General features: G+C 30.3%; 1 protein-coding gene across 1 annotated transcript in view; it reads left to right on the forward strand.

The window, feature by feature from the left end:
- LOC136088950 (uncharacterized) overlaps positions 1–15,000 on the forward strand; it is a 110,091-nt gene that overhangs the window by 74,298 nt on the left and 20,793 nt on the right. Inside the window, exons 10-16 of the mRNA XM_065814234.1 lie at positions 8,284–8,384; positions 8,514–8,703; positions 8,817–8,919; positions 9,099–9,348; positions 10,786–10,840; positions 10,931–11,018; positions 11,092–11,265. Coding sequence (XP_065670306.1) covers positions 8,284–8,384; positions 8,514–8,703; positions 8,817–8,919; positions 9,099–9,348; positions 10,786–10,840; positions 10,931–11,018; positions 11,092–11,242 — 938 coding nt within the window. The 3' untranslated portion in view covers positions 11,243–11,265. The remainder of the gene's footprint in view (positions 1–8,283; positions 8,385–8,513; positions 8,704–8,816; positions 8,920–9,098; positions 9,349–10,785; positions 10,841–10,930; positions 11,019–11,091; positions 11,266–15,000) is intronic.

A 15,000-nucleotide genomic window follows, 5' to 3' on the forward strand; every position in this document is an offset into this window, starting at 1 on the left:
ACCATGGAAAATCTGTTGAAATGCATCCCGCTAGACTCTGCAATCATAGCAAATGCAAGTTGTTTTGAACCAATCCAACCTAAAGCATCATCAATCGAGTTTAATCAAAATAAACTAAAAAGGTTGTTACATTATCTTGTTAGTTTAAAGATTATAGCTGCAACACAAAGTGATAAAGTCATGCTTCAGTATTCTATACTTTTAAGAAATGACATGAAAATCAATATAGAAAAATTTCTTAATTTTGATAAAAAAAACACTCGTTTAGATACCTTCTTTTTTCATCAACTGAATTTAGCCAAACATAAGGAACTTTCTTATATTATCAAAATGATTTTAACTGGAAAGGATTTTAAACTGGAAAGGGGTTTCAGCATAAACAAATCAATTCCAAACGAAAATATTCAGTCAGACTCAATAGTTTTGCATTGCATTATAAGAGATCATATGAGTTCTCAAAAAGTTCTAGCTGACAATATAAATATCATAAATGCATTAATGTTATCAGTTAAGTCAGCCAGACAACAGTACCAATTGAGTTTAGCAGAGAAAATTATTTCAAGGAAAGAGTGTGAATCAAACCACCAAAAAGCAATCTTATTAGAAGAAATTGAAAAAGTAGAAAAAAAAAGAATTTACTTGTAACAGCATGTTATATATTAAACGAAGATTTTATTCAATCTGTTGAAGATGCTGACAAAAATAATTATTTAACAATGCTTAAAAAAGCAACTGCTTTAAAAAGAAAATGTTGTGAAACTGAAAAAGAATCAATGGAGTTACATTCAGTTTTAGAACTATTAAATGCAAAGAAGAAACTTATTGATAAAGTTTCTTACTAAAAACTGTTTTTTGTGTTCAATTTTAAAATTAATAAAAAATATTTGCATTGTTTCATTGTGTCTAGTACATTTAGAATCTTTTTAAATTATTTATTTATATATAAAGATATATATATATATATATATATATATATATATATATATATATATATATATATATATATATATATATATATATAGGGTTTTCAGGTTTTCCTTGTCTAAATGCCAGGGATTCCGGAAATAATATGGAAAACTCAGGGAAAAGGTAGGTAATATAAAAAGCTAAACTCTGGGAAAAACTTTTAAAATTATAGTGGCAACCCTGAGCAATGTTAAAAGAAAACAATGTTTATATTAAAGTCAAAAGTGGAAAACAATAAATAAAACCTTATTAATATTTAAAAATGGATTTTTCGACCACCAAAACATAAAGTTATTGAAAGAGAATAAAAGGAATATATTTCAAGTTTTATTAATTTATATTGTTTGTATTGTTAATTTTTTTTTATTACAAACAGTTTATTTTATTTAAAAACAAAATATGCAAAAACAGAATCTTAGTTTTTAGGAACTTTTAAAAAATTGCAAAAAAAACTTTGATTTGTATTGCAATTTTTTAAAAGTTTATATTGAAAAAAATTCTGTGGGAAGCAATAAAATTAGCAAAATGAATATTATTTAAATTTTTTTTTGCCCAAAAGTATACTATTCTACTTTCTTGCAATAAAAAAAGCTATGCATAAAAACTTTAATGATATACTTATAATATATTTTAAAGTTTTTTTTATATGTTTTGACACAAAAAAAAATGGAATAGATAATTAAAAATTTATTGCTATACACAAACATTTGTTTACAAAGACATTTATTACAAAGATGTCACTAAAAAGTAACAAAGAACACAAGATACAGAGCAGCTGCATCTGCAGGCAGAATAGCTTTTTTTGAACTGTTTGTTTTACTGTATTGAGCAAAAAAGTTTCTGAATGGCCCGAAAGGTGATGAAACATGTCCAAAATATTTTTTTTTCTGTCACATCTAGTAAAGCACTCCCTATTTTTTAGAATACTTATTTGAGGCTTCCTGGGCTTTTTCAAATATTATGCCAAAAGGCAAGCTAAAAAATTCTACCACTAAATGTCCATGAACTAGAACTTTATGTAAAGTCTGTGGATACGGTATATATAACTGTGTATCATATATATGGTAAAGTCTCAAAACAATATTTAAAAATTTTTTTAAGTTCATTATCAAATCCAGATGACATCACTGACAATATTGCATGCAGTCTTCTGATAAGAACAGGCCTAAAACCCATTATTTCAACAGATTTTTCAGCTTGCTGAAATACACAACAACCAGTGTTCCCATAATTTGAGGTACCAGCACCCCCAGAGCGTGACTGGTCTGCAACAAGACCCATCTCAATGCAGAATGCAACTTTTGTTTCCTTTTTTCTGGTGGCAACAATAGCTTTAACATCTACACCTCTGCTTGTCATAGTAAACACTAAAAAACAGCCTAATCCAGGCATAAAGCATTGAGATGCCATTCTGCTGTCTCTCATTTTTCACTTCTTTTTCTAAAACTATTCGTAGATCATTCATTAATTTTGGTGAGATGCCACAATTACTGCAGCATTGAGTGGAAGTTGTAGCGGAGGAAGTTGTCTGCACTTTTCATTCAATCATAGTGATATCTATAATAAGATATACATCTACCTTCTGTCCAGCTACTGTTACTTTAGAAACTGGAAGTGAATTATTGTCATTTTTAATTAACTTAAATTCTGCTAAGACCACTTCCTTTGTTACTTTCATGTATTTAAACCGAACAGGTCTGCAATAAATAGAAAGATGCAAATGAAGTATCTTTATTTATTACATGCTTTGTGCCATTAGACTTATACTTTTTTAAAGATGCCGCTTGGCATCTTTAAAAAAATATAAGTCTAATGGCAAAAAGCATGTGATAAATAAAGATACTTCATTTGCTAAATTCCTGCCAGCCTCACCTGTACCTGCCTGCTTATACACTGACTGACAAGTTGCATTATCAAACCCTATTTTTGATCTAAATGTTAACATATTTTAAGTGACTCTGAATTATCAGTCAGCACTTCTATTTGAGATTCACAAAGCTGCTGTGCTGTGTTCTGAAGTAGAAACTGCAATAAAACTTCTGCAGAGTAATCAGAGACATTGTCATCATCTGGGTAACATTTGTCTTTTTCACTCTTTAAATCATAGTATGTTGGGTAAATAGCTGAATCTAGATCTAAAGCATTGTTGCGTAGAAGTTGGTCTTTGACAGGGCGCCTTTGACAGATTAACATCTAAGAAGAATGCTAATGCTTTGTCAGATAAAAGATTTCCTTGAGTAGGTGTGTCTAAAAAATTTTTAACACTTTTAGCCTTGGCATTTATTCCATCTTTTTATAATGACTTTGAAGCTTATATAATATTTTATTAGTAGAGTACATATGTAAAATCTTAAAAAATTTTTCTGTTCTGTGATCATGTCGAAGATTCATTAAAGGGCATTTCTGGTCCTCCACCAAGATTTTTTTCAGGAGTAACAGCCTAAATTAGCTTAAAAGAATATAGCATTTATCTAGCAAGGTAGCATGTTTAATTTAAAATTGTGTAGACTCCCTTTTTACAGCTGTTATTTTAAATTTGTATTGATGAATAAAAGCTGATAATGTTGATTTTGTATTTAAAAATGTGTTTAGTGAAATATTTTTCACATACTTAACCAGTTTGCAAAGTAAATCTATTTTATCGCAATCTGTTTCTTTATAGTGTATATATATACATATATATAAATATATATATATACATATATATAAATATATATATTGTATATATATATATATATATATATATATATATATATATATATATATATATATATATATATATATATATATATATATATATATATATATATATATATATATATATATACAGTATTGGACACAACATTTGCAACCAACATCGAACAATGCTAAAAAGTGTTCCTAATTTTACATGTCTTAAAAACAAAACGAACTATACTACCACAGCAAACAGTTTAGGAGTCTGGAGTCATAGCATGCCATGACACGAGCAATCGGCTGACAGGTGACAGCTTACAGGCAGATATTTGTTGACAAGTGCCATTTTGCAGCGGACAAAACAAGCGCAACTTTTTTGGTTTATTTCATTTTCTTAAGTCTGGTCCTTGTCAACGTCACGGAAGTTTTTAATAATTAAAGGAAGTGTCCAGAAGTTTCTAGAAGTTTCCAGAAGCATGCAGAAGCTTCCAGAAGTTTCCAGAAGAAGCATCTGGAAGCATCTAGTAGCATCCAGAAATATCCAGAAACATTCGGAAGCATTTAGACGCATCCAGAAGCTTCCAGAAGCATCAAAAAGAAGCATCTAGAATCTTCCAGAACAGGTTCACACAGGTTCATTTTACTATATAAGAGACATGTAAATCGACTTGTAATTCAGTCAGTATATAGAAGTCAATCAGTCAGTATTATCAAGACAGTTTATCGAAGTGAGTTTTATCAAAGTGTTTTATCGAAGAACATTAATACAAGAAGTGAAATACAACAAGTGTTTCATTACATTAATACAGTCCACATCCAACCAAGGCGTTGTGTTCCACAGAGCATTATTGTATCATCACAAGGTAAATGTAACACGGTAAGCCTTGAGAAGCGTGATTATTTATTTTTATTATTTTTATGACTTCAAGTGCAAAAATGGCTCCCGACAGTCTTGGATTAGAGCTAAGAAAGAAAATTATTGGCGATTACGTAAGTGGAATGTCACAAAAAAGTATTTGTGATAAATATCGCGTGAAAAAATGGACCATATCAAGACTATGTTCCAAATATCGTTCTACGGGGAAGATGGCAGCAGATAACAAAGGTGAAAGACCGCGTTCCACCACTTCTAGAGAGGATTCTATGATCGTCAGATCCGTCAAGAAGGATTCCTTTATATCATCAGTCAAGATACAAAAGCAATTAGAGCTGCCTGTATCGGACCGAACAATCAGACGACGTGCTGTTGAAGCCGGATTGTTTTCTCGACGCCCTGCAAAGAAACCGCTGATTTCACTAAAAAACCAGAAGAAAAGACTCCTGTTTGCTACATCTCATATTGACTGGAATGTGCAGAAATAGCGAACTGTCCTGTACAGTGATGAATCGAAGTTCAACATCATTGGAAGCGATGGCATTTGCCGTGTAAGTCGACCGGCCGGAAAACGCCTCGATTTACGTTACTGCCATAAGACTGTGAAGCATGGTGGAGGCAATGTAATGGTCTGGGGGTGTTTTTCTGCTAACGGTCTAGGTCCAATACATCCAAACGATGGAATATTGGACCGTTTCATGTATAAAAATATCATGAAAGATGTTATGTTACCTCATGCTGAATGGAATATGCCAATAAAATGGGTTTTTCAGCAAGACAACAATCCGAAACACACTGCAAAAGTAGTCAAGCAGTGGTTTCAAGACAACCACCTATCAGTGATGGATTGGCTGACTCAATCTCCGGATCTCAACCCTATCGAGAACCTGTGGGAGATCGTCAACCGCAGAATTAATGGTGAAGGTGTTCGTAATAAGGATCAACTGTTTGAACAAATCCAAAAGGCCTGGGCAGCGATTCCACAAAGTTTCATTGATCACCTGATCGAATCTATGCCTCGAAGATGCAAAGCTGTGATCGACAACAAAGGATTTGCCACGAAATATTGATAGCGAAATACAGCTTGGTCAACATTTTGTCGAGTTGCACTTGTTTTGTCCAGAAGGAAAACAACTTTTTTTAATACTTTTGATTAATTTATTAATTTTCGTGTACAAATAATGAACTTTGTGATGAATAAAACTTGAAGAACTTTGTCTCTAAACAGTTACATAGTTATTTCTCTAAATTGAAAAAAAACAGCACTTTTATATAAAGAAACTAAATTAGCATTATTTGCACTTTGCACTGGACAAAACAAGTTGCACTTGTTTTGTCCGATACTGTATGTATATATAGGTTGTTTCCAAAGCTTTAATTATTGTTGTCACAATTCGAATACAGGAACTGATACAAGAGTCAACACCTGACAACATTTTTGTTGCCTCCACAAAAACACTTAAAATGTTCACCACTTTTACAGAGGCTCCAATCTTGGACAGAAAATTCAATTCTTTTTGAAGGAAATTTGATTAAGGTGGCAACAATGGGTGGCTTCTGGTGTAAATTTCGCTCAAGCATATAATAGGTAGAGTTCTTGTTGTAACATCGCTCTTTAAGCAAAGTCTGACTTTTATATCCATTTAGATTTCTTTCTCTCTGTAAAGTTCAGTGTAGAAAGCAGTAGAATGGGATGCGTATAAACAGAGTTTTCGACTCATTGCAATCAGTCTGTCTATGATTGTATGTGAAAGTAGTTCTTTTTGATGACAAGTTGAAGGGAGTGGTTAAGGCATCCAGCTGACTCTAATTAATAATTACAGCTTGGTTCATTATAGGGTGCGTTTATATTTGCTGCATTGTCTCTTAAGCAAACTTCAATTTTTGAAAAAATTTCCCACTCCTCTGCTATTGTTTCGATCTTGTTGAAATTTTTTTTTTGCAGTATGCTTTTCATCAAATTGAGAACAAGAGATGTAGAATTTGACACAAATTGAGAACAAGAAATGACAGAATTTGAGTTCCAATCTTTGGAAATAAAGTGAACGGTCATCCCCAGCTAGCTGTGATGAAATAATGACCATGCATCAAGACAGACTGACACATATTCAGCTTCTGATTGAACCAACTTTTCCTTGAGAGCAAATTTTGTTTTTTCATAAATTGGATCCAGTAAACATCTCTAGTATTTTTCGCTAGCAATTTTGTAATTAGGTGCATGGAGCATGGTTTATTGTATTAAAAATAAACCACGGTTGGAGGTCAAGAACCATTATTTCAAATATTGACTTGTGAATTTTTTTGCCTTTTTCAGAATTAGAGTCATTTTTTGAAGAAGCTTGAACCTAGTTTTATTTTAACATGTCAATTTTTTGTTTTTTTTGGTCGTATATTGAAGATTGGAACTAAAAGTCTTTCTCTTGTTTGATTTTTAATATAAAATAGATAGTAAAAATATTGCTGCAATATTAAAAAAATAATGAATAATTTTTAAGATTACCTTGCTAATGGAACTTATATTATTATATATTGCAGTCATTTATTACTATTTAATCATAATGTCCTATCATAAATAATATTATTTTCGCATATTGGACATATCTAACTGATATTTAAAAAAAAAAAACTTTAGATTTCTTAAACTTTATATCTTTTCGTTTTGACTGTGCAACATGAGAGATATTAAACAAAGAGATATTAAACAAAGAGATGTTAAAAAACACGAGAGATATTAAACAAAGGTTCAAAAAATAAAACAATCAAACTTCTTTATTAACAGAATATCTTTTGACATCTTGCCACAATATGCAATAAATTAAAATTCAATTAACTCTTCAAAAACTAGATCGACTTTATATTCAAATATAGGTAGAAAATAAGGTAATGAAACTATATAAACATTATTGAAAATCCCATCATTGTTATTGACACAATTTAATAAATAATAATAGTAATGATAAAATCTGACTTTAAAACTTTGTGAAATTCTAAAAAATGCTAATCAACAGTTAAAACTATCAAAAGTGTATTCTCATATCAGAAATTAGCGACAATTTAAACAGGACCGAATCTTTTAGGGTTTCACCAAAATAGAACTAAATATAAAGCCAAAATAAAATGTCAATAAAACATTATTTGTGTGAAAAGTTTCAAAAGAATTTTTTCAAATAAACTTATAACATTTTTCACAAAAACCTGACGTTTTTTGTGAATTTTTTTAAGAACAGTTTTTTTAAATACCCACATTTATTGACTCCATTCATAAATGCATTATAGTGGCATAGTATGTCAGGTTTCTCAGCAAAATTGAAAGTTAGTCAAATTTTTTTCCCCCCATTAATTTACCTCACCAAGGTTACTTTAGTTGTGGTTAAAACCCTCTCTCAATTCTATATCTCCAATACACAAACCTTGACGAACAATGCCGCTGTGCAGAGAAACAAGTTAAGCGTGTTACTACCAGGGACATGGTGGGGATCAAACTCAGAACTTCTTGCTTATGAGGTGAGCGCTCTACCACGACACCACTATTGCATATGATTTACTACACCACTACTTTACTTTAATTGTAAATAATGCATTTAAATAATTACAAATAATGCAATTAAAGCTTATAATATGGATGTTATTGCAATGTATTACATGCATCAATATATATCAGTATGACAGCATTAATTTAAAAAAATAAATTAATTAAATAGAGTTCATTAAAGTTTATTAGTTAATAAAAACAATTTATAATTGTTAAATCAAATTTTTTAATATAGCTTTAGATGCTCCTGCTCAATTAAATATAAGTGATGAAAGCAAAAAGTTAGTATTAATTTGGAAGAAACCAGATTCTCCAGTTTCAATTCTAAAATATAAAGTAACTTTTTTTTTTATTACTTCATTTAATAAAAAAATCAAATGTTTACATGATAATTATAGTATGTATTCGATAAAACACAAAAATGTTTTATTTTCTTTAGTTATATGTATATTTTTGTCAAATCAGATAAATGTCCAATCATTGAAGCCATACAACAGCTCATTCTTTTTTTTCAATACAATGGAAACAGTTAATACAAACATTATCATTGAAGTTGGCTTTCATGCAGCCATCTTTAACATATCTGTAGATGCTGTGTATGATGAAGATTATTCTGTTAAAGGAGAAAGTAAACAGCATTATTCCAAACCAATTTGTAGGTTTTTTTAATTTGTTTACCTTCATACATTTTTAAATGTGTTGTTAATTTGTAATATTAAATTATTTTGTTGAACAATGTTTTGACTGAAGTTTATTTTTTTATTCTAGCACCTCCAACACCAACTTATGAAGTGTTAAAATACTTTAATAACTACACGGAAGTATTTGAATGTCAGTTTTATAGTGTATCTGATATCAATGGACCTGTCAGGTTTTCCATTTTTGTTATATGTTAGATATATAGAATTTTTCCATATTTATTATATGTTTTATATATTTTTGTTATATTTTTTATATATAGAAATCATAATTTCTATATATAAAAAAACAACCTAGATGTTGTAAAAAGTTTGTTGCTATAAATAATGATAATTTTTTCAATATTTATAGTTTTTATGAGATAATTATTGCATATGAGAATATATCTTCACTGAATATGAAAACATTGATTTTAAAAGATCAATCCACTGCTGATTCAATAAATCTTTCCTATTTTCTGGCTGCAAAATTTCCTTCCAATAGCTTTACTTCCAGCTCTTTAAAATTTTATGAAGGTTCAGAAACAGTGAATAGCTTGAATGCTAGGTTGTCTACACTTAGAAAAGTGTTTCTTTATATTCGTGCTGTTATTAACATGAAGGTTTTTGTTGCATTATGTTTTTGTATTAAATTTTTAAACACATTGTTTTATGTGTTCAATTTTACAGTATTGTGAAAAATTTAAGAACCACCAAAAAACAAATCATATTCTTAAATTTTTATTTAATCAAATATATTTTTCTGGTAAAAAAATAATAATAAATTTTAGGTAATAGACAAACAAAAAAAAAATAATAATAATGACAAAAACTTTTAAACAAATAAAAAAAATGTATTTAAAGTTTTATTGGTAATTTTTATTTGAAAAAAATTGTGAAAAAGTTAAGAACCACAGAACAAAAAACGATAATTTTTACCTAATACTGCGTAATTCTACCATGAATTTTAAAGCACTCATTTATACGATTTGGCATTGAGTCTATTAAATTAAAAATACGTTTGGGAACATTTTCAAGTATTGTTGGTAAAATATTGCACAACTCCTCAAGGCTCCTTGGTCCTTTCTTGGCAATATCTTTATCAAGCCAACTTCAAAGATATTTAATGCAATTTAGATCTGGGCTATTTGTTGGCCAAATTAGATGCTTAATATTTTTGCTTTCGAACCATTCAGAGACAATTTTAGCCCTGTGTCATGGTGCATTGTCTTGCTGAAAAATGAAAAACGCTTTGCTCAAGTGCATCAATTGATGGTAACAAGTTTTGATTTAAAATATTGACGTAATAAATAGAATTGAGTCAACCATCAAGTAATTTAAACATACTGAGACCATAATATGTCATGCAGCACCATATTCCAAACAACCCGTTACCTTGTTTTGTTCTTTGAACGATACAATTTGAGATTATATTTTTTTGAAGGCTGTCTGCAAATCATAATTGGGTTTTTTTAATTATCAACCTAATATTCATTTCATCACTTAACATTACTGTCCTCCATTTTTCTTTAGATCATTCTTTGAATCTTTGACAAAATTCTTTTTCCTTTTTTTTAAAATACTTTTATTGGTTTTTTGGTAATGACTGAGATCATTAATAGAATATTTAAACAAAAAAGGTAAAAATAAATTAAAAAAAGACGTTTCCGCCACATTTAGCACAAAAAATTCTTTATGGTTCTTAACTTTTTCACAAAAAAAAAAATTAACAAAATTAACACTTAATAGTTAATCCTTAATTTTATAGGTTCTATTAGTTAATTTTCAAAAAAAAAAAAATCTTCTTTTTTCTCATGTTCTATTTAATACGTTTGAAAAAAAAGACTATTTTATTATCTTTAGAATAGAATTAATTTTATTTAAAAAAAATATTTTTTTTTTGTTTAGTGGTTCTTAACTTTTTCACAATACTGTATTGGTATACTGTATATGGTATATAGAATTTTGAGTTTGAGTTTTGTTTGTTTGTGATTTTTGACCTGTTTTTGTTTGAAAATATATATGTTTTTAAGTTTAATTTTTTATATGATTACTTTTAGGATAATTGTTTTAGCAACCTAACATATTATGGTAATCCCATAATGTTGACTATAGGTATATACTATAGGTTTTTCAAGTAATAATAAACAAAGATATTTGGTATAAATGTTAGTAATAATTTGTCTTAATTTCTGACATATTTAGATCGCAAAACATTATTTTTAAATGGTTTAAAATGGAATCCAAATTATGGACATATCATTGAGTTAGTGAAAGGACCTTCAAATACAAAGTAAGCATTGTTTGTAATTTTTATTTAAATAGTTTGTAATATTCATTAGTTTTATACAATTGTCCATTTAAAGGATTTATGAAGTTGTTGTAATGAAAATTAACATGAGCACAATCATTAAAAATGCTACATCTACTTATAAAGACTTTAAAGTTTATGAAACTGCAGGTTATAATGAACCTTACATTGCTGGTTCATTTAATGCTTCTATGTATGAAAAGTAAAAAGTACAAATATTTTGTTTTAGGTAAATCTTTTATACTTATCTTTTTTGCTTTTTTTTTTTTATAAAAACCTCATCATACACATAAAGTTTATTTTTTCATAGACTGTTTTTTATATTTATTATAATATGTTGTTTAATTCAAAATCTACATAACATTAGTTACTATAGAGAATTATTTCTAAACAATTTGATTGGTTGTTGGAAATTAAATAAATAAAAAAATAAATTAGATACTGAGGCATCTATTTACATCATCTTGTTCTAAAGAGAGAAACTGTCAACTTTCACTTCATAGCACATCATTCCACACCAGTACAGGGTCGTAGATTTTTTGGCTAAGAGTGATGGCTTGTGGCTTACAGTGACTAATGTGTGCATTTGATCAATTGAAATCCATTCTGTAGGTCTTATGCCTGGCCCTGATGTGCCAGCCCATAAACGCAAGAAATGAATTTGTTTAGCTTTCTATTCACCCAATTTGAATGTGAATGAAAACATAATGAAACCATACTAGATGACCAAATTTGAAAGTGAACGAACACATAGTGAGATCATACTAGACAACCAAACTGAACATACTAATGCACTACATCATCACACCTGTTGACATCAACAGTCTTTTACATTGTGTCATTTACATCATCACATGCACTGAGAACCATGAATAAAAAGTGGAGAGTTGGAGCCATAATGCATCAAAACGCACTTGTTTTTTTGTTGAGTTTCAGCAACCAGAGTCTTGAGTCCATTAAAATCCTTTATTTAAGACATTCTGAATTTCATTAACACACAAATTTGAATTTACTAACAATAAAACTTTGGTATCATCAGCATATACATTACAGTCATTTACATCATCACATCATCACGACATTACATGTCGACATCAACAGTCTTTGAAATCAGTAAATCAAATATTTGTTCATTATTATATACTTTTGTTCATAATCTTTTTTTGACCTTATCCTTGTATATTTATTTAGATTTGTGTTATAATTTGTGAATGAAACTGTATATTTGTGAGAAGCATAACAGAGCAAAAGTTTTACACCAAAGTATGTATAAGTGTATTTTTATAACAAATGTATTCTTGGTTGGAATGTACTTAACAATTCTACTATATAAGTTTAGACATATCACGATCTTGTTAGGTTTTTTTCTTTCTATATAATTTTCTTGATCTGACCTCGCTATGTTAGTTTATTGTGGTTTTCACCATACAGTCTTCACTTACATTCTTTTGGTCGCTTTGTCAACTATATTGCTTTTAATGTTACATTTTTCAGTGGTTATAAGTTATTAGTGGGAGATTGCATTTATTGTCTCATTGTTTGTTTTCTCACTATTCTCTGCCTACTGATTTAATGTTTGATTATCTTTTTGTCTTGGGCTAGTTATTTTTTAATTGCTCTGGGTCTGTTTTGTGTGATAGCTATTGTCTCTACTTACCAGGCAATTTTTATATTTCTCATACTATTGGAGTTACTACATTTCTACCATATTTCCTATTAACAACTTTCGTACTAACCACAAACCATCTTAACTAAGTTTCGATGTTTATGAGTGGTATTTACTTATTATATTTTTAAGACATGTTTAAGTCATATAAGAAACGGTAAGTTACTTTTAATTGTTAATTACTTTTTTATATTTGCTTTGTTTTATTTCAATACATTTCTATACATTTTAAGTCAGGTCAGGTCATCCTGCTACTGGTAACATGTAACCCATTACAACTTTTTTCATGTCCTGCTGCCATGTAGGATACGCTTTTTTAGGCAAAGGCTAGGAGAAGCCAACTCTATCATAATACACCGCCTGCTATGGGGCTCTTGGTTGTGAAAGGCTAGAGATGTGTCTCCATAAAAATACTTATCTTTTTTCTATCCGTTGACCAGCCTCACGCCCCTTCCTTATCTATTAAGCTGGTGCAGATGTATTTTTTATACATTGTTTCCAGTTTAGGATGTTGAATGCTGGATCTTCTTGACTTAATGCATGGGTTTTGCTTGTGTCCCTGTTTTTATGACTAGGCAACTCATTTTATTATCTCCTAATGAGGGTACAGCTCATTAGGAGATAATAAAAGGGTACAGAGGGTACAGTTTTATGGTTCAGAGGCTGGCTGGTAGTTAGGTTTCCCGAACTCTGTGGTAACTCTCAAAGAGGCTGATTCCATCAACAGCTGTACAATATCAGAGTACTAACATATTGTGCATGGATGGTGCCCCTGTTTGTACTTTTGGTGTGCATTGTCAAGGCTACATTTAGGGCCCTTTGTTACGGCTTATTAATAGTAATGTAAGGGTTTATTAATAGTAATAAGGCAATTGCTTGGGCTATTAAACAGTGTACTGAGTACTGTCTATGCTTTGAGTCAAGTTCTTTAACAAATTTATAAATGAATAAAGTACGATAAACTATAAAACACAAAAAACAATTATCATCACCAAGTTCTCTAAACCTATCATTCACTAATATTTGTGGTCTTCAAAGTAACTTTTCTTCTGTTGAGTCTTATCTCTTGCAAAGTTCACCAGACCTACTTGCTCTTTGTGAGACTAATTTGGGTTCAGCTTATGTCTCATCTTGTGATCTTAGTGTTGATGGTTATCTTTCTTTGATTCGTAGACTTTAGTCACATGCTTGGCCTGGACATTTACAATCATAAGTATTCACTCATTTGTTTGAAAAATAGTTTTGAATCCACAGACTATTCTTTTATGTGCTTTCGTTTAGCACTACTTTACTTAATTGTCTTTCTTTTTGTTCTATATCGTTCTCCTTCATCTCAAGATTGCACTCTTTTTGATATTATTTCTGATCAAATTGACTGAACCCTCTCTCTTTATCCATCAGCCAATGTTGTTGTTGTTGGTGACTTTAATGCTCATTGCACTAAATGGTTTGGCTCTAGTGTCAGTGGCTCTGCAGGCGTTAAAGCCCACAACATTTGCCTCTCTCAATCCCTAACTCAAATAGTTAACTTTCCAACTCGCTTTCCAGACAACTCGAATCATTTACCTTCTCTACTCAACTTATGTCTTATTTCTGATCCTAGTCAGAGCTCAGTTTCTCCACATTCACCCTTAAGTGCTTCTGATCACGGTCGGATCTCTCTAAAACTATTATCTCATTCTTCTTTATCATCTAAATCCCCCTATCATTGTACCTCTTACAACTACCTTAAAGCTGACTGGGACTCTTTTCGTAATTTTCTTCGTAATGGCCCTTGGGTAGAAATCTTTAATACTATCAATAATAAGAGCAAATCTGTAATTCCACCTCTCTTGTATGATTCAGACTTTGTCACCTCACCTAAAGACAAAGCTGAATTGTTTGTTAAGAACTTTTCATCAATATCATCTCTTGATTCCACTAGTTGCATTCTACCTGATTTAGCCGTCAAACAGGTTGATCCATTGTTTGACATTCATATCACTCTAGCTTTTGTATCAAAAGTGATTTCCTGCTTAGATTCCTCTACAGCTTGTGGTCCAGACAACATACCTATTCTAGTCTTGCAGAAGTGTTCTCCGGAGCTGTCATCCATACTTTCAAAACTATTCATTAAGTGCTTATCATAGTTATGTTTTCCAGCCTGCTGGAAAGCAGCATCTATTATCCCTTTCTTCAAAAATTCTGGAGAGCGATCTGATTTGTCTAACTGCCGTCCCATTAGCCTTCTTCCTATCATAAGCAAGGTTTTGAATCTTTAATTAACAAGCACGTAATCTCTAATCTTGAATCTAATAA

This window comes from Hydra vulgaris, chromosome 12, assembly GCF_038396675.1.
Source record: "Hydra vulgaris chromosome 12, alternate assembly HydraT2T_AEP".
In the NCBI taxonomy this organism is placed as follows: Eukaryota; Metazoa; Cnidaria; class Hydrozoa; order Anthoathecata; family Hydridae; genus Hydra; species Hydra vulgaris.